This window comes from Scyliorhinus canicula, chromosome 14 (assembly GCF_902713615.1).
Source record: "Scyliorhinus canicula chromosome 14, sScyCan1.1, whole genome shotgun sequence".
Classification (NCBI taxonomy): domain Eukaryota; kingdom Metazoa; phylum Chordata; class Chondrichthyes; order Carcharhiniformes; family Scyliorhinidae; genus Scyliorhinus; species Scyliorhinus canicula.
Genome location: NC_052159.1, coordinates 28,488,779 through 28,511,521, shown reverse-complemented (window position 1 = coordinate 28,511,521; position 22,743 = coordinate 28,488,779). Strand labels below are relative to the sequence as shown.

General features: G+C 47.3%; 1 protein-coding gene across 3 annotated transcripts in view; it reads left to right on the top strand.

The window, feature by feature from the left end:
- The window catches only part of dnajb13 (DnaJ heat shock protein family (Hsp40) member B13), a 134,610-nt gene that overhangs the window by 62,739 nt on the left and 49,128 nt on the right, over positions 1 to 22,743 (top strand). For 2 of the 3 annotated variants that reach the window (XM_038818934.1, XM_038818936.1), the window contains one exon: positions 18,725 to 18,838. The exons of the other annotated variant lie outside the window; for it this stretch is intronic. In XM_038818934.1, coding sequence (XP_038674862.1) covers positions 18,725 to 18,838 — 114 coding nt within the window. The remainder of the gene's footprint in view (positions 1 to 18,724; positions 18,839 to 22,743) is intronic. 3 annotated transcript variants of the gene reach the window in all.

The following is a 22,743-nucleotide window of genomic DNA, read 5'->3' as shown; positions in this document are numbered from 1 at the left end:
TCAGCCTCAATCAAATTCTTATTCACACTTTGTTCTACCACTGGTGGCAGAGTCTTCAGCTTGGATTTGTTCTCTAGAAATTCTTCCTAAACCTTTTGGCCTCTCTCTATTTCTCTTCACATTTAAAGATCTCTTTAACACTCATATTTTCAATCAAGCTTTCAATCACATGTTCTAGCTTCCTCACCAACAGTTTCTTTATTCGCTATTTCTGTTATTTTTCTCCAGCTGTAAATCATCTTGGAATGTTTTCTACATTAAGAATATGGAAAAGGAAATGTATCATTGTGTTTCATGTACAAGGCACAGATAGCCCATTTCTGAAATTATTGTTTTTGTCCTATGCCTGCAGGTCCGAAAGCATCTTAAAAATAAAAAGAGGCTGAATAAAAGATGTCACGTCCATAGCAAAATATTTAACACACAGGCACATCATTCTGGCAATGCTATGCTGCCCCCTGTAATTTTAGACTATGCACTCAGTTTTGGTTACAAGATTCATAAGCACTCTAACCAGGATTAGATATAATCTATCTGAATTTATATTTTAATTTTGTTTAGACTTGTAAGATTAAGCTATTTGTTTATATTTTAAATATCTATTCATAAGCTTTGCTTCAATTAACCTCTTCTATCTTAGTTTATTAATTTATAATTTGTCACAATTAGATGACAATGCAGTCAAAGTGGAATGGGTTTTTTTCAGCCTTGAGGGGAGTACATCAATTTCCAGAACTGTTTATTCGAGTGGTTGCTAACTGTGAAGCCAGCTACATCTGTCTTGACTACTAAGCTTGAGCTTCTACTTGATATTCATCCTTAGTACGCACTCGCCTAGCCTGTCATGTGTTTGAGTTTTGTGTTACCTGACATTCATATTCATCTGATATGTGCTAGCTGTAATGAGCTGCAGCAACTCATGGCTCTTATTTATTGTGCTGAGTCATGTTAAATTACAAATTTTTTTGAATTTGGCATGTTTCTTATTTTTCCTCCTTTCTTTATCTTTCCTTTCCTCTCCTCCGCTCTCTCCACCCCTCTCCTGCCATTGTAGCCCTAAATGTTTGTGCCATGAGCTTATTTCAGCTTGTGGCAGGCGATATCAATGACATTTCACATTTTCAGAGTACTGCTGTATTAATGAAGTCACTGAGGCTTTCCATAGCAGGAGGAAAAGTTACATTATTTCCCCCCCCCCCTGGATATAGCAAAGTAGATAAGAATACACTAGGAAAATCTAGCAGCCAAGTCTTCCCTCTGGTTCAAGGTCCCAAAGATTACATCTTCATTGCCTTGCATACACCCCAAACCTGCCTTGCACTTTTCTCAATTGAAGGCATTCCACTCCCTCAACGTCCATTAGGATTGTAACCACAAACAGTACATTATGCAGGACTCTGTCTAGCAGCAGGTCAAGATACAGTCATCATGCGCCAATCTTCTGGCCTACCTTTGTGTTTTATTCAGCCATGGGATGTGGGCTTCACTGACTAGGCCATCATTTATTGCCTATCCCTAATTGCCCTTGAGAAGGTGCCTATTGAACCTCTGTAGTCCATGTGGTGGAGGTACACCTACAGTATTGTTGGGGAGGGAGTTCCAGGATTTTGACCCAGTGACGGAAAGGCAATATATTTCCCAGCCAAGTGGTGTGTGGCTTGGAGGGGGAACTTCCAAGTAGTTGTGTTCCCATGTATCTGCCATCCTTGTCCTTCTAGATCAGGATTTTTCAAAGTATGGGTCGCAGGCAGATGTCAGGAGGGTGGCGGAGCGATAGATCACAGAGTTCCTGCAGTGGTTCCAATTGCAGGAGAAACGCCCAGCGCCAGTACTGGCTTTAAAATCAGAATGAAATGAGGCTGTGTGCAGTCTGCTAACCATGAGCAGCAGCAGTGAGCAGGCCAGCACGCCCTGCACATACACTTGACATCATGTACGTGCTTTGTTTTAATAAATGTTTTATTGGGTTTTTTTTGAACAAGGTATAATTACCGTTATGTACACAGAATAAGAAACACATATATATATACACACATTTAGAGGAGCAGGTGCACACCCCAACATAAAACAAAATACAATAACATATAAAATGGAATAACTGGTGGGATATTGTGCACCAGCTCGACAGCGGCAGCTCTGTACATCTGGCAAAATTACCCATACCACATAAGTAGTCGACTGCCTGCGAGGGGGCGGGGACTGGGGGGGCAAGCACACCTTTGGGTGCCGGGGAGAAAATCACAGTGTGCGATATTTGGATGTGCTGTGTGTTTCTGTCGCCCACCCTTCCCGGACGAGTCTCGCTGCCGTCCCACGCTCGCCCCCGCTCCGCCCGTCCTCCATCTCCAGTTTCCTCGTTCCCTGCTCCTGGAGATGTCATGCATGTTTTGGCATCCCGTGTCCTTCCTCCGGCTCCCGCTTCCCTGCCCCTGATGGCCCTCCTCTCCCGTCCCCCCCCCCTCTACGGTTCGCCTCCCTCTCCCCAGGTTTAGCTGTCTTCCCCCTCCCCCACCGTGGATCACCCCTCCCCCCTCAGGTTTAGCCGTTTCCCCCCCCCCCCCCCTCCCTCCCAGTCCATCTCTCCCCTCCATGCCCCGGCTACCTTCCCCCGACTCCCGACCATTTTCCCCTGATTCTTGGCCACCCGGCTATTCTTCCTCTTGTTCGTTGGCCACAAACAGGTCCCGGATCAGTTGCATAAATGGCTCCCACGTTCTGTGGAAGCCATCGTCTGACCCTCTGATTGGCGAATTTGATTTTCTCCATTTGGAGAGATTCCGAGAGGTCGGACAGCCAGTCTGCAGATCTGGGTGGTGCTGCTGACCGCCTGCCAAACAGGATTCTACGGCGGGCGATCAGGGAGGCAAAGGCAAGTGCGTCTGCCCTCCTCCCCAGGAATAGATCTGGCTGGTCTGAAACCCCGAAGACCGCCACTATCGGGCATGGCTCCACCCTCACCCCACCACTTTGGACATAGCCTCGAAGAAGGCTGTCCAGTACTCCACAAGTCTGGGGCAAGACCAGAACATGTGGGCGTGGTTGGCCGGGCCTCTTTGGCACCGTTCACATCTGTCCTCCACCTCCGGGAAGAACCTACTCCTACGGGTTCTTGTTAAATGGGCTCTATGTACTAATTTTAGTTGCGTCAGGCTGAGCCTTGCGCACGTGGAGGTGGAGTTGACCTTATGCAGTGCCTCGCTCCAGAGTCCCCACCCTATCTCAATCCCCAGGTCCTCCTCCCATTTCTTTCTTGTTGCGTCCAGTACGGTGTCGGCCCTTTCTACCAGTCGGTCATACATGTCGCTACAGTTCCCTTTATCTAGGATACTTGCGTCCAGTAGGTCTTCCATTAGTGTCTGTCGTGGCGGTTGAGGGTACGTCCTTGTCTCCTTTCATAAGACGTTTTTGAGCTGCAGATACTGTAGCTCGTTCCCCCTGGCTAGCTGAAATTTCTCTGTCAGTTCGTCCAGTGTAGCGATCCTGCCGTCTGTGTATAGGTCCCTGACTGTCAGTGTCCCTCTGTCTTGCCTCCACCTTTTGAAGGTGGCGTCAGTCAGTGCTGGTGTGAACCTATGGTTGTTGCAGATGGGAGCCTTGTTCGACATTTTGGTCAGGCCAAATTGCTGCCGCAGTTGGTTCCAGTATTGGAGGGTGGCTGTCACCACTGGGCTGCTGGAGTGTTTTTTGGGTGGGAATGGGAGTGCTGCCGTGGCGAGGGCCTGGAAGGAGGTCCCCAAGCAGGAGGCCTCCTCCGCGCGCACCCACTCAGCCTCTGACTCCTGGATCCATCCCCTTACTCGCTCGGCTGTTGCCGCCCAGTGGTAGAATTGTAGGTTTGGGAGGGCTAGCCCCCTCCTGGATTTTGTTTTTTGTAGGACCTTCTTTTGGATCCTAGCATTTTTACCCCCCCATACGAACGCCATGATTAGTTTGTCCAGCGCTTTGAAAAAGGCCTTGGGGATGTAGATCGGAATGGAGCTAAACAGGAAGAGGAACCTGGGCAGTACGTTCATTTTGATCATCTGGACTCTCCCCGCGAGGGAGAGTGGGAGTGTGTTCCATCTTTGCAGGTCCTTTTTTACTTCCTCCGTCAGACTGGTGAGGGTTCCATTTGGGGATCCCTTTCCACTCATGGGCTATTTGGATCCTCAGGTAGTGGAAATTGTGGCGGGCTTGTTTGAACGGCAGCCCCTCTAGTGCTGCCCCCCCCCCCCCCCCCCCCCCCCCCCCCTTGCAGGTGTACTGGGAAGATCTCGCTTTATGTACGTGCTTTTGCCATGAAATCAGAAAGGAGAGCGTCTTCATTTTCTAGCTGCTAGTAAGCAAGGCAAAAGGCCTGTGAAGATGAATTGTTTTGTTGCAAGGAATAGACGATCAGAGACACAAATAGGCAGTGTACCTACTGGCCTATCTGAATCTGCTGGAGAGAGCTGCCAGAGCGTCCACGGCTAGGACCGAGCAGTGTTAGTGTTAGCTCTGTGCAGAGCTCCAGGGCCTCTGGTGAACAGCCGACCAAGAATAAACTTAACTCAGAGACAAAATAGGACAAAGGTGATTTCTTGAGGTATGGTTTTGTCAATTCTACCAATGCAAATAAGGATGCCAAGCCCATGTGTGTTATATGCAGAGACGTACTGACAAATGAGAAGAGAAATTTCAGATTTTGAAAGAGAAGTGGTGGGTTAAAAATTCCTTTTGAGATAGACTCTAGAATCAGTTATTAACCTATAACTCATTCCAAATGAAAAGACTATGCTACTGTACCTGACCTGTGACAGCACATTAAAAACATGCCAATGGTCCACAAGGCTGTCAGCATTCTGGAGTAGCATCTCCCTGGAGTATCCAGCGCTGAGTAAAACTAGCATTTTGTTGCTCTTGCCCTTCACAATGACCTACATGTGCGAGGTTAGATTTTCCATTCTCACAAAGATGAAGACGGCACAAAGGAACTGGCTGAAATCTACACCTAATCTGCACATTGCCACCTCCTCCTGTGAGGAGGAGCCATAATTGGAGTGAGCTTGTGAGTACCAAACGGGCTCCTCTTTCCCATTATAAGATCATAGGTTCATAAGATATTGGAGCAGAATTAGGCCATTCGGCCCATCAGGTCTGTTCTGCCATTCTATCATGGCCGATATATTCCTCATCTGCTACCTACAGTGTTACAGCCCGAGCTGGATTGCGCAATCAGCCAGAGCATCTCCTCCCTAGAACATGTGATCGAGGAACAGGAGTAGGCGATTTAGCCTCCAGAGCCTAACACCCTCAATGTGATCATGGCTGATCCCATCCTGGCCTCAATTCCACCGCCCTGCCCATTTTCCATAATCCTTCAACCTATTACCAATTAAAAATCTGTCGAACTCCTCCTTAAATTTACTCACTGTCCTTTCCTCCACCGCACTCTGGAGTAGCGAATTCCACAGATTCACTTCCCTTTGGGAGAAGTAGTTTTTCTTCAAATATGTTTTAAATTTAAGGTAAAAGTATGAGATGTTTGTCATGAAGGCCTGTGGGCATGGGTTGTGATGGTTGACCGGCGTGGGTCTCGAAGTTTAGCCGGTTGGCAAAAGTAGGTCCTGGGAAAAAATTTGAAAAATACTGTTCTAGATGATGGAGGCTGTGGGTTTGGAAGGAGTCATTGAAGGGGTGTTAGTGAATACCAGCAGTGCATTTTGTAGATGGTACATACTACTGCCACTGTGTGTCATTGGTGGAGGCAGTGAATGTTTGTGCATGTGGTGCCATTCAAGTGGGCTATTGTTACGTGAAGCTGCTGGAGAGGGTTCCGTTACACCCCTGGCCTGTACCTTGTAGATGGTAGACAGACTTTGGGGAGTTGGGAGGTGATTTACTTTTTGTTTCACAGAATCTACGGCACGGAGAAGGCCCTTCAATCCAAACTGGTCCATGCCAACCAAAAAACCCATCTATGCTAACCCCATTTGCCTGCATTTGGCCCATATCCCTCTAAACCTTTCATCTCCATGTATCTGTCCAAGTGCCATTTAAATCTTGTCAATGTCCCTGTCTCAACCACTTCCTCTGGCAGCTCATTCCACATACGTACCACCCTCTGTGTAAAACAAGTTGCTCCTCAGGTTCCCATTAATCCTTTCCCCTCTTAACTTAAACCTATGCCCTCTAGTTCTTGATTTGCCAACCCTGGGAAAAAGACTGAGTGTATTCACCCTATCCATGCCTCTCATGACCTTATACACCTCTATAAGGTCACCCCTCAGTCTCCTACGCTCCAAAGAAAAAAGTACTAGCCTGTCCAATCTCTCCCTATAATTCAGTCCCTTGAGTTCTCGCAACATCCTTGTAAATCTCTTCTGCACTCTCCAGTTTAATAACATCTTTTCTATAGCAAGGCAACCAAAACTGAACACAACACTCCAGGTGCGGCCTCACCAACATCCTGAATAATTGCAACATACCTTCCCAACTTCTATACTCAATGCTCCGACTGATGAAGGCCAGCATGCCAAAAGCCTTCTTCACTGCCCTATCTACCTGTGGCTCCACCTTTAGAGAACTATGCACCTGAATCCCAAGGTCCCTGGTCCTACCATTTCACTGTGAAAGTCCTACTGTTATAACCTGCCTGCTTACCACTGGCTGGGGACTAATGGCAGTCCCGCAATCCTTTGGGCATATGAGCTTCCCCAATGAGGGGGGCCGGAGACATCATTAGCAGATTCCCTGCATAAATGAAGCTGGCCAGTTTGGAACTGGCTAGAGGAGAGTGAGCAGCAAGGGAGGTGCTGCTGCTGTTGTATATATATGTTATTGTAAATAAATGTTATTTCTTTCTATCCTTCAACTCATGCTGGATTCTTCGTGGCCCTCACAAAACCTACCTTGATTTGACTTTCCAAAATGCAACACCTCACACTGATCTCTATTGAACTCCATTTGCCATTTCCCGGCCCACTTCCCCAGCTGATCAAGATCCTGCTGCAATTTTTGATGACCTTCCTCACTGTCTACGATATCACCTTTTTTAGTGTCCTCTGTGAACTTACTGATCATGCTTTGTACATTCTCATCCAAATCGTTGATATGGATAACAAACAGCAATGGGCCCAGCACTGTCCCCTGAGGCACACCACTAGTCACAGGCCTCCAGTCCGACAAGCATCCTTCCACCATTACCCTCTGCTTCCGACCATCAAACCAATTGTATATCCAATTTGCCAGCTCTCCCTGGATTCCATGTGATCTAACCTTCCAGAGCAACTTACCATGACCTCACTGAAGTCCATATAGACTACTTCTACTGCCCTGTCCTCATCAACCTTCCTGGTCACTTCATCAAAGAACTCTAACAAATTTGTAAGGCAAGATCTCCCATGCACAAAGCCGTGCTGACTACTCCTAATCAAACCCTGTCTTTCCAAATCTTATCCCTCAGAATTCTCTCTAGTGACTTACCCACCACAGATGTTAGACTTACCGGTCTATAATTCCCAGTTTTTTCTTTGCAGCCCTTCTTAAATAAGGGCACAACATTCGCTACCCTCCAGTCTTCTGGTACCTCACCCGTGGCTAACAATGATGCAAATATTTCAGCCAGGGCTCTCACAATTTCTTCTTTAGACTCACGAAGTGTTCTTGGATATACCTGGTCAGGAGATTTAACCACCATCATACATTTTAATATGTCCATCACCTCCTCTCCTGCAAATGCGAACTGTCCCCAATTATATTGTCACTAACCTTCCCTGGTTTCCAAGTCTTCAACTCTTTATCCACTGTAAACACAGAGGAGAAATATTCATTGAGAACCTTGTCCATCCCATGCGGTTCCACAAATATGTGTCCACTTGACGGGTCCTGTTCTCTCTCTAGTTATTCTTTTTCCTTTAATATACTTGCTGGAGGATCCTAGCCTCTGACCTGCTCTTGTAGCTACAGTATTTAAATGGTTAGCCCAGTTCAGTTTCTGGTCAGTGGTAACCCCTAGGATGTTGATTGTTGGGGATGATGTCAAGCGGTGATGGTTGGATGCTCTCTTGTTGGAGATGGTCATTGCCTGGCACTTGTGTCGCGCAATTATGGCTATTATCCACGTCTTGCTGCTTTTGGACACAGACTGCTTCTGTACCTGAGAAATCACAAATGGTGCTGAACATTGTGCAATCATCAGCGATCATCCCCATTCCTGACCTTATGATGGATGGAAGACCATTGATGAAGTAGCTGAAGATGGTTGAGCCTAGGACACTACTCTGTGATACTACTGCAGTGATATTCAGAAACTGAGATTTTGACTGCCAACAATCGCTTATTTTGTGCTAGGTATGATTCCAACCAGCAGAGTTTTTCCTCTGATTCCCATTGACTCTAGTTTGCCTAGGGATCCCTGATGCCACACTCAGTCAAGTGTGGTCTTGATTTCAAGGCTGTCACTCTCACTTCACCTCTGGAGTTGAAGTTCTTTTGTCCATGTTTGAACCAAGACTATATTGAGGTCAGGAGCTGAGTGGCCCTGGTGGAACCCTAACTACGTGACAGTGATCAGGTTATTGCTGAGCAAGTGCTTTTTGATATCACTGTTTGTGACTCCTTCCATCACTTTACTGATGATCTAGAGTGGACTGATGGGGTGGTAATTGGCCAGGTTGGATTTGTCCTGCTTTTTGTGTACAGGATATACCTGGGCATTTTTCTACATTTTCTACAGTGTTGTATTTATACTGAATCAGATGGCTAGCAGCATGGTAAGTGCTGGAGCACAAGTCTTCAGTACTATTGCCGGAATAGTGCCATCAACTTTGCAATATCCAGAGCCTTGAGGCGTTTTTTAATATCTGGTGGAGTGAATAGAATAGAATTGGTTGAAGACTGGCATCTGTGATGCTGGGGATCTCCAAAGAGGCTGAAATGGATCATCCACTTGACACTTCTGACTGTGGGTTGTTGCAAATGCTTCAACCTTATCTTTTGTACTGATGTGTTGGGTTCTCCATCATTGAGCATGAGGATATTTATGGAACCTGCTATCCTCTAGTGAGTTGTATAATTGTCCATCACCACGACCGGATGTGTCAGGGCTGAAGAGCTTGGATCTGATCCATTGTTTGTGGAATCGTTCAGCTCTGTCTATAACTTGCTGCTTATGCTGTTGGGCATGTATGTAGTCCTGTGTTGTAGCCTCACCAGGTTGGCACCACATTTTTAGGTATACTTGGTACTGCTCTTGTCATGCCCTCCTACACTCTTCATTGGACCAGTGTGGATTCGCTGGCTTGGTGGTGATAATAGCGTGGGGAATGTGCCAGGCCACGAGGTTGCAGATTGTGTTTGAGTAAACTGCTGCTGCTGCTGGCCCACAGTGCCTCATGGTTGCCCACTCTTGAGTTGCTAGACTGTGCAGTGGTTATTCCTAGTCATACTGTCATAGACAAATGCATCTACGGCAGGCAGGTTGGTAGGGATGAGGTCAAATATGTTTTTCCCTCTTGTTGGTTCCATGACCACCTGCCGCAGACCCAGTCTAACAACTATGTCTTTTGGGACTCTGCCAGCTCGGTGTGTAGTAGTGCTACTGAGCCACTCTTAACGATGGACATTGTACCCAGATTACATTCTGCGTCCTTACCACCCTCAGTGAAATGAAAATGAAAATCGCTTATTGTCACAATTAGGCTTCAAATGAAGTTACCGTGAAAAGCCCCTAGTCGCCACATTCCGGCGCCTGTTCGGGGAGGCTGGTACGGGAATTGAACTGTGCTGCTGGCCTGCCTTGGTCTGCTTGAAAAGCCAGCGATTTAGCCCAGTGCTAAACCAGCCCCAGTGCATCCTCCAAGTGGTGTTCAACATGAAGGAGTACTAATTCATCAGATGAGCGGGGTGATATGTTGTGATCAGCAGACGGCTTTCTTGCCCATGTTTGACCTGATGACGTGGGATTTCCTGGGGTCCAGAATCGATGTTGAGGAGTTCCAGGGCAACTCCTTCCAGACTGTAAACCGCTGAGCTGCCACCTCTACTGGGTCTGTCTTGCTGGTGGGCAGTGTTGCTCTGTTTACTTGCTATAAATATGGCGGTCAATATGGTCGCCTTCCTTAATCCTAATTATGTTTACTTTCAGAGTCGCCAGGTATCTCTCGATACCGCCACAAAGTTAAAACCCAATACCAATCAAAGAGCCAATACACCAGTTAGTTAGTTCAAAGTCAATACTATTTATTTGCACACACAGTAAGATCTACTCATGCACAACAGTACTACAAACTAAACTATCTCTAACGCTAACGTCTATACTTAAGTTTGGGTGCCCACTTAATCAGAGGAACAATGGCCGTTGTTTGGATCTGAGGCTGTTGGGTTCGCAGAGATACAGGAGAACAGCTAAGGTTGTCCGTCTGGTAGCGAGCGTTGACCTTGAACTTACTTGCTTCTGGTGATGCTGGTGGATGGGTGTCTCCGCTTGAGAGCCAAATCCAAGAGAGCGAATCTCTCGCGGGGTTCCTTCTTATACTTGGAGGGGCTTTGCGCACTTTTAGGCGGGCCTTAAACTTGGCCCCAATTAGTTGGGCAGCTTCTCGATCATTGTCATCGATCTTAACCAATAAAGGGGTGGGTACCCTGATGACTGGGTGTGTCTTACGTGGCCGTTGGCCTTGCTTTGTTTGTGTCTTTCTGGCGCCAGGATGTCTGTAACAGTATCAACTACCTGAGTGTTAGTCGCTTTGTTCCTTGGAGATGGGCCATCAATATGCTAATCGACCCAGAGTTTCGATTCCGTCTGGTAACTGCTTCCCAAATATACATTCAGGCACTATGCCTGCTTGCTGTCTAGCATTGTCCACATTTCCCTACATTCTCTGTGAGCGTCCATTTTGTGTTCTGGAAGTGGCCATTCCAGATGGCTATAGCAGGACATATCTCGGGATTGTGATGGTGGTGCCTTGGACATTTTCTGTTCTGTATGACTCCCTTAGTATGACTGTCAGCCTGTTGCTTGACTGGTCTGTGAGACCGCTCCCAATTTTGGCACGAGGCGGCAGAAGTTAGTAAGGAGGACTTTGCAGGGTCGACAGGGTTGAGTTTGCTGTTGCCATTTCCAGTGCCTAGGTTCAGGCCAAGTGTTCCGTTCGCTTTCATTCCTTATCGATCTGTTTTAGTGGTTTGATACAACTGAGTGGCTTCATTTCAGAGGGCATTTAAAAGTCTACAATGGAATTGGCGTCACTTGTCGGCCAGACCAGGTAAGGACACCAGATTTCCTTCCCTAAAGGACATTAGTGAACCAGATGGGTTTTTACAACAATTGACAATGGTTTCATGGCCATCATTAGACTTTTAAGTCCAGATATTTATTGAATTCAAGTTTCACTATCGGCCATGGTGGGTTTCGAACCCGGGTCACCAGAGCATTACCCTGCGTCTCTGGATTACTAGTTCAGTGACAATATCACTACCCTATTAACCCCCCCATTTCACTTGGGCTGTTTTGTTACAGGCTGACTACTGAGTGATAAGGATTATCACCTCTAGACATGATTTATGTCTTCTGTCAGAAACTTGGGAAGAGCTGCATATCAGGTTAAAATGTCAGCCACACCGCCACCACCATTTACACCATCGAGCAAACAACTGGCATGATCAAGCATTGCTTCTACCGCCTGGACTGTTCAGCAGGAGCTTTGCAGTATTGCCCTGGTTGGGAATCCTAGTTTGTGGGTACTTTCCATAACTCCATAACTTTAATCATTATGAAAACAGCAACTTCCAGACCCACAACCTCTACTATAGAATCCCTAGAATAATAGAAGCCCAGCAGTGAGAAGGAGGCCATTACGCCCATCGGGTCTGCACCGACCCTCTAAAAAAGCACCCCTGCCCAGGATCACTCCCCCGCTTTATTCCCATAACCCCACATAACCTGCACATCTTTGAACACTAGGGGGCAATTTTTAGCCTGGCCAATCCATCTAACCTGCACATCTCAGTTCTGTAGGAGGGCAGCAAGGTAGCACAAGTGATTAGCATGGTGGATTCACAGCGCCAGGGTCCCAGGTTCGATTTCCTGCTGGGTCACTGTCTGTGCGGAGTCTGCACGTTCTCCCCGTGTCTGCGTGGATTTCCTCCGGGGGCTCCGGTTTCCTCGCACAGTCCAAAGACGTGCAGGTTAGGTGGATTGGCCATGATAAATTGCCCTTAGTGACCAAAAAAGGTTAGGAGGGGTTACTGGGTTACGGGGGTAGGATGGAAGTGGGGGCTTAAGTGGATCGGTGCAGACTCGATGGGCCGAATGGCCTCCTTCTGCACTGTATGTTCTATATCTATGTCTGAACTGGAGCACCCGGAGGAAACACACGCAGACACGGGGAGAACGTGCAAATTCGACACAGGCTGTCACCCAAGCCACGATTGAACCCGGGTCTCTGGAGCTGTGAGGCAACAGTGCTAACAACTGCCCCACCTAGAAAGACAAGGACAGGAGATGCATGGGAACACTGCCACCCGCAAGTTCTTTTTTTTTTAAAGTCCTTTTCTTGGCATTTGCAACATTATGTACATTGACGTTCATTTTTATTTATCGTACAGTGTAAAAAAGGTTTTTGTCTTGTGTTACTTCATTTACAAATTGTTGCCGTCTAGTTCAGCGTGTCCTCCCCTCCCTGTCTCCCCAGGTCACCCCTCTTGCTGTCACCTGCAAGTTCTCCTCAAAGCCACACAGCATCTTGATTTGGAACAATATCACCTTTCTTCACTGTTGTTGGGTCAAAATCCTGGAATTCCCTTTGTAACTGCTCAGTGGGTATACCTACACATGGGGTGGAATTCTCCGGTCCCGCGCGGAATCGGGAAGGCCACCGTGAACTCGGCCGAGTTTCACGACGGCCTCGGAGGCCGCTCCTTGCACTATATTCACCCCCACCTGGGGGGCTAGGAGCGGTGCTCCGTAACTCTCGGCCGCCGGGCCTTGACGCTTGCGTCAAGGCGGAGCGCCGAGAATGACGCGACGGCGGCGCCTAAGTGACGTCAGCCGCGCATGTGCAGGGTGGCCGGCTCCAACCGGCGCGCGCACGGCTGACGTCACGATGGTTGACGGCTCCAACCCGCGCATGCGCGGTTGCCATCTTCCCCTCCGCTGCCCCGCAAGACGTGGCGGCTTGATCTTGCGGGGCGGCGGAGGGGAAAGAGTGCGCCGCTTGGAGGCGCTGGTCCGACGATCGGTGGGCACCGATCGTGGGCCAGTCCCCTCCCGAGCACGGCCGTGGTGCTCACTCCCCTCTCCGCCCCCCACAAGCCACAAACGAGCATTTGGCGCCCATGTTCACGACGGCAGCGACCAGGTGTGGTTGCCGCCGTCGTGAACCGGTCAGGAACGTCAGGCCGCTCGGCCCATCCGGGCCTGAGAATCGTCGGTCACCGTGAAAAACGGCGAGCGCCAATTCATCCGAGCGGGGGGTGCCAGGGGGGGGGTGTCGTGAGTTGCCCGGCCCTCCCGCGATTCTCCCACCCGGCGTGGGGAGCGGAGAACCGCGCCCATGGACTCCAACAGTTGTGAAAGAATGGAAAAAAACAAAGGCCTATTCTCACCACCAGCTGGACATCAAGAGGAGACCTGAAGAGACATTGACTACCAGTGCCTCGAACTGTTTGCCATGTGAAATGTATCGGGTAATGTCAAAGTAAGAAGGAGGAAAGAAGATAAAGTGTGAAGAAGCACCCATTACGTTTCCTCCAGGGTTGCCAGTTGCCACTGATTTTCCAAGGTTCTGATGAAAGATCACGACCTGAAACATTAACTCTGTTTCTCTCTCCACAGATGCTGCCACACCTGCTGAGTATTTCCAGCGTTTTTGTCTTTACACCCCTTTAATCGGCTTTTCTGCCTTTATACTGTGTCATATTTCACCTTCCCTGAACTGAACAGGAATGCAATCAATGATAGCACTTTAATCATACCTGATTCATTATAACAAGCTCTCATCATGAATATTATATGCTGCCTGGAATAATAACACTGGCAGGTATGGGAGTGCAGGTCCTAACCCTTGTGTTACGATCCCGGACTAGACCCCAACATTTGTTAGGATACCGAACAAGAACCCTAAACACTTCTTATCATTTTTAGAACTGTGAGGAAAGGACACTTTGCTCCAGGAGTGATTCCACTGACCAATAGGTATCTTTTATATTAAAACAAACTTTATTATTAGTACAGGATTAAACTACATTAACAACTCAAAAAATAGCTTACAATTTACAGTTAAACAATTCTTAACAATAAATGAAAACACTTTAACTTCTAACTTACACCGTCTCTAACTCCAATTAAACAAAGCCCATCACAAATTAAAAGCCACTTATGAGTAAAGTTAGGATTACTTGCTGTACACTTCAATTGAGATTTCTTAGAAAGACTGCTTGAAGAGGGAGAAAAACCCTTTCGGGCACCAGATGCAAGTCTTGCTGTCTTTTGGAGACTATTGCTTAACCTGACAGCCTTTGGCCAAAGCTCCTGCTCAGCTTCAAACTCCTAGCAAAACTAAAAGCTAAACTGCCTTATACAGTCCAGGCTCTTCCCATTTACTGCATCATCTTTATCCCACTCAGATCCCCTGACCTGCTTACCCACTTCTTCAGGAAATCTTCAGGGAATCTTCTTTCTAGAAACAAAAGTCCATTAGGCCTCCCTTTGTAAACACATACATGGTTGAAATGAAAGATGATCTCACTTTTATAACATCTTAATTGCACCTTTTGTAGCTACAGATTCTGGATACCTTAACCTAGATTCTTTAATAATATTATTGCAAGATATTCATACCTGAACTCAGGCTTATAAAAACATTACAGCAACAGATATAAAATACAATATTTATGCCAATTTCTTTTTAAAAACATCTTTATTCGGTTTTTAACATTTTAAACAGAGCAATGCAAAACAACAAGAACGACAACCCCCTTCCCCCACCAAACAACACCCCAAAAAACTCACATAAGAGACCCCCCTTCTCATCCCCCCAACTCCCCCTTCCCCCAGCAGCTGACAGCAACCAACTCTGTAAAATGAAGAATAACCAGACGCCACCTCTTCTGGAACCCCTCAATCGCCCCCTCAAGGTAAATTTAACCCTCTCCAAGGCACTCCATTAGGTCCCCAAGCCATACTGAGGCACTGGGGGGAGAGGCTGACCTCCAACCCAACAGGATCTGCCTGCAAGCAATCAGCCAGGTGAAGGCTAAAACATCTGTCCCCACTCCGATCTGCAACTCCAGCAATTCCGACACCCCAAATATGGCCCCCAGGGAACTGGGTTCCAAATCCAAGATTGTCGACATGGTGCTGAAAAACGACCCCCAAAATTTCGCCAGCTTCGGGCAGGACCAGAACATATGTACATGGTTGGCCGGATCTCTCCCACACCATTTGTAAATGTCCTCCATCCTTGACCTCGTCCGGTGACCCCTGTGCACCACCTTTAACTATATTAATCCCAGCCTCGCACACGAGGTTGAGGTATTCACCCTCTGTAACATTTCACAGCACAACCCCTCCTCCAATGACACCCCCAGCTCCTTCTCCCACTTGGCTTTAACCCCCTCCAGCGACACCATATCCTCCTCCAAAATCCTCCTATAAGTCATTGAAATGCAGCCCCCCCTCCCCTTTCAACCCCATCAAAATCAACTGTTCCACCCCCATAAAAAATGCTTCCGGCAAAAAGACCGGTAAGCACCGGAATAAAATAAAAACCGCGGCAAGATATTCATCTTTAACGCCTTCACCCAGCCGGGTCGGTAGGCATAACATCTGTTTGGGTAGAGTTGAGGAATCGCAAAGGGAAAAAGGCCCTGATGGGTGTTATGTACAGGCCTCTGAGCAGTGGTCAGGATGTGGAGCAGAAAATAAATCAGGAGATAGAACAAGCATATAAGAAAGGCAATATTACAATAATCATGGGGGACTTCAATCTGCAGGTGGCCTGGGAAAATCAGGTTGGTAGCAGATCCCACAAAAAGGAATTTGTGGAATGTCTATTCGATGTTTTTTTGGAGCAGCTTGTGAGCCCACTAGGGAACAGGCAATTTTGGATTTGGTGATGTGTAATGAGGCTGACCTGATTAGAGAACTTAAGGTGAAGGAGTCCTTCGGGGGCAGTGACCACCATATGATAGAATTTCCCTGCAGTTTGAGAGGCAGAAGCTAGAATCAGGAGTTTTTGGAGGTTATTCGGGAGGCACAACAGAAATTCATCATAAGGAGGAGGAAACATGCTAAGGGGAGGATGTGGCATCCATGGCTGACAAGGGAAGTCAGGGGCAGCATAAAAGCAAAAGAAAAAGCATACAAAGTGGCGAGGATTAGTGGGTAGCCAAAGGATTGGGAAACCTTTAAAAACGAGCAGAGTTCAACTAAAAAAGCAGTACGGGGAGAGAAGATGAAATATGAGTGTAAGCTAGCTAGTAATATAAAAGAAGATAGGAAGAGTTTTTTTCAATATATGAAAGGAAATAGAGAGGCAAGAATGGACATTGGACCACTGGAAAATGAGGCTGGAGAAGTAGTAATAGGAAACAAAGAAATGGCAGAGGAACTGAATAGTTACTTTGCATCAGTCTTCATGGTGCAAGACACCTGTGGAATACCAGAACTCCAGGAGAATCGGAGGCGGTGGTGATTGTAGTAGCCAACACTAAGGAGAAGGTTCTAGGGAAACTGAAAGGTCTGAAGGCGGATAAATCACCTGGACCGGATGGACTACACCCCATGGTTCTAAAGGAGATAGCTGAGGAGATTGTGGGGGCATTGATGGTGATCTTTCAGGAATCACTGGAGGCAGGGAGTGTCCCGGAGGACTGAAAAGTGACTAATATAATACCGCTGTTTCAGAAAGGAGGGAGGCAGAAGACAGGAAATCATAGGCCGGTTAGCCTGACTTCAGTCATTGGTAAGATTTTAGAGTCCATTATTAAAGATGAGATTGCAGAATACATGGAAGTGCATGATAAAATAGGACTCAGTCAGCATGGCTTTATCAAGGGGAGGTCATGTCTGACAAATCTTTTAGAATTCTTTGAGGAGGTACCAAGGAGGAAGTTAGATAAAGGAGAACCGTGGACGTGATCTATTTAGATTTCCAGAAGGCCTTTAATAAGGTGTCATATAGGAAGCTGTTAAATAAGTTAAGAGCCTATAGTGTTGAGGGTAAGATACTGGCATGGATGGAGGATTGGCTGACTGGCAGAAGGCAGAGAGTGGGGATAAAGGGGTCTTTTTCAGGATAGCAGCCGGTGACTAGTGGTGTGCCCCAAGGGTTGGTGCCGGGTCCACAACTTTTCACAATATACATTAATGATCTGGAAAAAGGAACTGAAGGCACTGTTGCTGAGTTTTCAGATGGTGCAAAGATATGCAGAGGGACAGGTAGTATTGAAGAAACAGGGATACTGCAGAAGGACTTGGACAGGCTAGGAGAGTGGGCAAAGAAGTGGCAGATGGAATACAATGCGAATAAGTGTGAAATTATGCACTTTGGTAGGAAGAATGGAGGCATAGACTATTTTCTAAATGGGAAAAGGCTTAGGAAATCAGAAGCTCTAAGGGACTTAGGAGTCCAAGTTCAAGATTCTCTTAAGGTTAACTTGTAGGTTCAGTCGGAAGTTAGAAAGGCAAATGCAATGTTAGCATTCATGTCGAGAGGGCGAGAATACAAGAGCAGGGATGTACTTCTGAGGCAATATAAGGCTCTGGTCAGACCAAATTTGGAGTATTGTGAGCAGTTTTGGGCTCCATATCTAAGGAAGAATGTTCTGGCTTTGGAAAGGGTCCAGAGGAGGTTCACAAGAGTGATCACTGGAATGAAGAGCTTGTCGTATGAGGAACGGTTGAGAACTCTGGATCTGTACTCGTTGGAGTTTAGAAGGATGAGGGGGATCTTATTGAAACATACAGGATAAGAGGCCTGGATAGAGTGTGCGTGGAGAGGATGAATCCACTTGTAGGAAAATCTAGAACCCAAGGGCACAGCCTCAGACTGAAGGGACGATCCTTCAAAACAGAGATGAGGAGGAATTTCTTCAGCCAGAGGGTGGTGAATCTGTGAATCTCATTGCCACAGAAGGCTGTGGAGGCCAAATCACTGAGTGTCTTTAAGACAGAGATAGATAGGTTCTTGATTAATAAGGGGATTTGGGGTTATGGGGAGAAGGCAGGAGAATGGGGATGAGAAACATATCAGCCGTGATTGAATGGCGGAGCAGATGCGATAGGTTGAATGGCCTAATTCTAATCCAATATCTTATGGTCTTAAGGCCTGCCAACGACAGGGGGAGGCTATCCCACCTCAACAAATCTGCCTTAACCCTACCCATTAGGCTTGTAAAATTCAGAGCTGGACCCAGTCCCAGTCCACCTGCACGACCTGGTACCTGAAATGAGTAATCACCACAGGAAACAGCAACATTCCCCCCCCCCAGGCAAGCTTTAATATACCAATTTCTTACATTCACACTTGTGCTCTTGTTTTTCCGCACTATTGACCCTTGGCGAAGTAAACATAATTTCTTTCCGAACAAGTTATCCAACATAAAATATACCAATACATTATGTAGTGAATTATCATTAAAAGTGTTGATCAAAGATCCATGCATTGTTCTTAGAGTTGAAAAATAGTTGTGATTATGAAATATTGAATTTTAACCACCTTTTGTATTGGTTAAATTAATTCATTACTTTTGATTCATGCAGGGTCCAAACAATATTCCATCGGATATTATATTTGTTGTGAAAGAGAAACCACATACATTTTTCTGTCGAGAAGAAAATGATCTAATTTACTGTGCTCCTATTTCCTTGGCAAAGGTATGTGTAATGTTCAGGCAGATTACAATGCCAATTCAGAACCTGCATTAGGATGGGAAAATAGAACAGGTTTTTCTCTAGCAGGATATGATTCTTTTAAATTACTTCAATAAATACTCCTTAATCTCAGTAAATATGTATCAGCAGCATTATTCTAAAAGTCATATTTAAAAGATTTTGCTCCATTGGTTATTCTGCAAGACAGATTTGTGTGGAGTTCCACGACATGGGTAAGACTTTAAATTGTAAATTGAAAATTATACCATTATGGAGAGATGAACTGCTTGTTTAGGAGTCTAAACAATGGTCTAAAAGGTAGAATTAGTTTTAAAAGACACTGACGGGGGTGATGTGATGTGAGCGCGTGAGTGGCTGCATTTTCGCAAGCTCTGGCTCTGTTCATAAGAACATAAGAACATAAGAACTAGGAGCAGCAGTAGGCCATGTGGCCCCTCGAGCCTGCTCCGCCATTCAATTAGATCATGGCTGATCTTTTGTGGACTCAGCTCCACTTTCCGGCCCGAATACCATAACCCTTAATCCCTTTATTCTTCAAAAAACTATCTATCTTTACCTTAAAAACATGTAATGAAGGAGCCTCAACTGCTTCACTGGGCAAGGAATTCCATAGATTCACAACCCTTTGGGTGAAGAAGTTCCTCCTAAACTCAGTCCTAAATCTACTTCCCCTTATTTTGAGGCTATGCCCCCTAGTTCTGCTGTCACCCGCCAGTGGAAACAACCTGCCCGCATCTATCCTATCTATTCCCTTCATAATTTTAAATGTTTCTATAAGATCCCCCCTCATCCTTCTAAATTCCAACGAGTACAGTCCCAGTCTACTCAACCTCTCCTCATAATCCAACCCCTTCAGCTCTGGGATTAACCTAGTGAATCTCCTCTGCACACCCACCAGTGCCAGTACGTCCTTTCTCAAGTAAGTTATTTTATCCTGGTGCACATTTCATATTTATCTTTTCTTGGGATATTTGTCTTGTCCCTGGACGATCCTGATTGGTGTTTTGCAAAGAGGAGCTGAGCTAAATTGCAGAAAATTATTTGACAAAGAGTCACCCAGACTTGAAACGTTAGCTCTGTTCCCTCTCCACAGACGTTGTCAGGCCTGCTGAGATTGCCAAGCATTTTCTGTTTTTGTTGCAGAAAATCCTCGTTTGACTTTGGCAGTCGGAGTGGTCTGGGGTGGGGCCCAGCTTGCGGTGGCATTGTTGCTGGTGAGCCTGCTTTTATTTCAACGGTGCTGTGTGCATCCAGATGATGGCCACCATTGAGAATGTTGTTCTGGATGAAGATCTTTGGCTCTGTACTACAGGTTTTTAGAGCTCACTTTAATGATTTGCGAGGTATCCTTCGGAGAATGCTGGAGATGCATGACAGAGTCCTTGCATTCGGAAATGCACTTTCCCTGGCAAAAGCCCGCCTTCGAGACTTTGATATCCTGCTGCATGCTGTGTTGCTTATCCTTGCGGATTCGGGAGGTAGGGGCCAGGCAAGGGTGTCCATGAGACCGGTCCCTATAGAGAAGTGGGAGGCGTGTTCCCGATTTGAGAATGAAGATTGGCTGCCACGCTTTACTGATCTTGATTTGTAGGCTGCGTGCATCAGGTTCAATGGACCACAGCGTATTTGATCTTCAAGGCCTTGGGTTGGTTGGGCCCCCTGATTCTCTATTTTATCCTCGTCTTGAGGGGTTGGAGGTGGCTGAGCAGGTTGAGTCATTCCCCCAGGCCAGGCTTAGGCTGTAGGTTGCTTGGGCACTGGAGCGCATCATGGTGCTTTATTCGTTGGAATCCTTGAGTGATCCTGAGGAATGTTCGTTGACCCTGTTTTGGTGTAGGCCTACTCGAGCAACATAGATGGTGTCATTATCCTGAAAATTTCTCATACCAGCCTCCCCGAACAGGTGCCAGAATGTGGCGACTAGGGGCTTTTCACAGTAACTTCATTTGAAGCCTACTTGTGACAATAAGCGATTTTAATTTCATTTCATTTTAATTTCATTTCATTTCAAAATCTTCTTTCATCCTAGACATTACTAGCCTGTGATTATGTTGGGGATTATTTATTGCTGACTTTTCTCCTGCAAGGGTATGCGAGATGAGAGCACGAGACAAGTGGGGCGGAATTCTCCGTAAGGCCCGACGCCGTCGTTAAACCCGGAGAAGTTCACGACAGCCCCCTATTGTCCCCCCCCCCCCCCCCCCCCCCCCCCCCCCCCCCCCCTCCCCCGGGGGCTAGAAGGGCCGTGCCGTTAATCTCGGCCTTGTCGCTGGCGTCAAGGCCCGGCGCGGCGAGAATGACGCGGCCAGCGCGCTGAATGACGTCAGCCGCGCATGCGCAGGTTGGCCAGCTCCAACCTGCGCATGCGCGGCTGACGTCACGGCGGTTGCCGTCTTCCCCTCCGCTGCCCCGCAAGACGTGGCGGCTTGATCTTGCGGGGCGGCGGAGGGGAAAGAGTGCGTCCCTTTGAGACGCCGGCCCGACGATCGGTGGGCACCGATCGCGGACCAGTCCCCTCCCGAGCACGGTCGAGGTGCTCACTCCCCTCTCCGCCCCCCACAAGCCACAAAACAGCTACTGCCGCCATGTTCACGCCGGCAGCGACCAGGTGTGGTTGCCGCCGGCCTGAACCGGTCGGGCATGGCAGGCCGCTCGGCCCATCCGGGTCGGAGAATCGCGGGCCGCCGTGAAAAACGGCGGCCCGCGATTCTCCGAGCGGCGTGTCGCAAAACGCGACACGCCATTTTGGGGGGGGGTGGGAGAATCGCGGGGGGTGCCAGAGTGGCCCTGCCACGATTCTCCCACCCGGCGTGGGAGCGGAGAATCGGCCCGTGCTGTCTATTATTATGTTCTGACAAAAATCATATTGAACCTCCATGCACCCAAACAGGCGCCGGAATGTGACGACTCGGGGATTTTCACAGTAACCTCATTGCAGTGTTAATGTAAACCTACTTGAGATAATAAAGATTATTATGAAATGGGAGTGCTGGCGCATGCTGAGGTGGGTTTAGTTAATCTTGACAAGAAAGTTCCACTGACAAGAAAGTTTGTTCTTAGTATCCTTCCTGGGATGGCAAGCAGTGCTGGGTGATGGTTGATATTTTTAGATCAGTCCGGGCGTTCTTCCCTTATGTTTTTTTTCCCTTTTCCTTTTTTATTCTCTCCTTCTTCATCCGGGTGAGCAGGATGCTGTTACTAATCTTGGTCCAGTCCAGTGGTTCAGGGGAGATTCTCCTGGTTGTACCAAGGAGGAGGGAGTTGGACCTCCCTCCCAGGGCACCCAATTTGTGGGGTGTCTTGGCAATCCTGCTTCTCTTTGGTGATGGGGCCTCTCTGTCTGGGTTGACGGAATCATCCTTTTTTCTTTTCAGTATAAATCTGCCCTGGATATGGTTGCAGAGGTGCAGGTGTGCCTGGGCTGTGAGTGTTGGAGTGTACCATTGGAGGGCCTGGCCGTATTGAATCCAGGAGGTGCTGAGCTCGTCAGGTCCAGTGCTGTATCGGGTATATCTGTTGCCCCTTTGGAGCTTTTTTAAAAATTCATTCAGGGGATGTGGGCGTCACAGGTTAGGCCAGCATTTATTGCCCATCCCTAGTTGCCCTTCAGAAGGTGGTGAGTTGCCTTCTTGAACTGCTGCAGTCCTTCAGGTGTAGTACACCCATTGTGTTGTTAGGCAGGGAGTTCTAGAATTCTGTCCCAGCGACAGTGAAGGAACGGCGATATATTTCCAAAACGGGGTGATGAGTGACTTGGAGGGGAACCTCCAGGTGATGGAGTTCCCAGGTATCTGCTGGTCGTGTGTGTTGCAACCTAAGGAACCTTGGCAAGTTATTGCATTGCATCTTGTAGATGGTACACACCGCTGTAACTGTTTGTTGGTAAT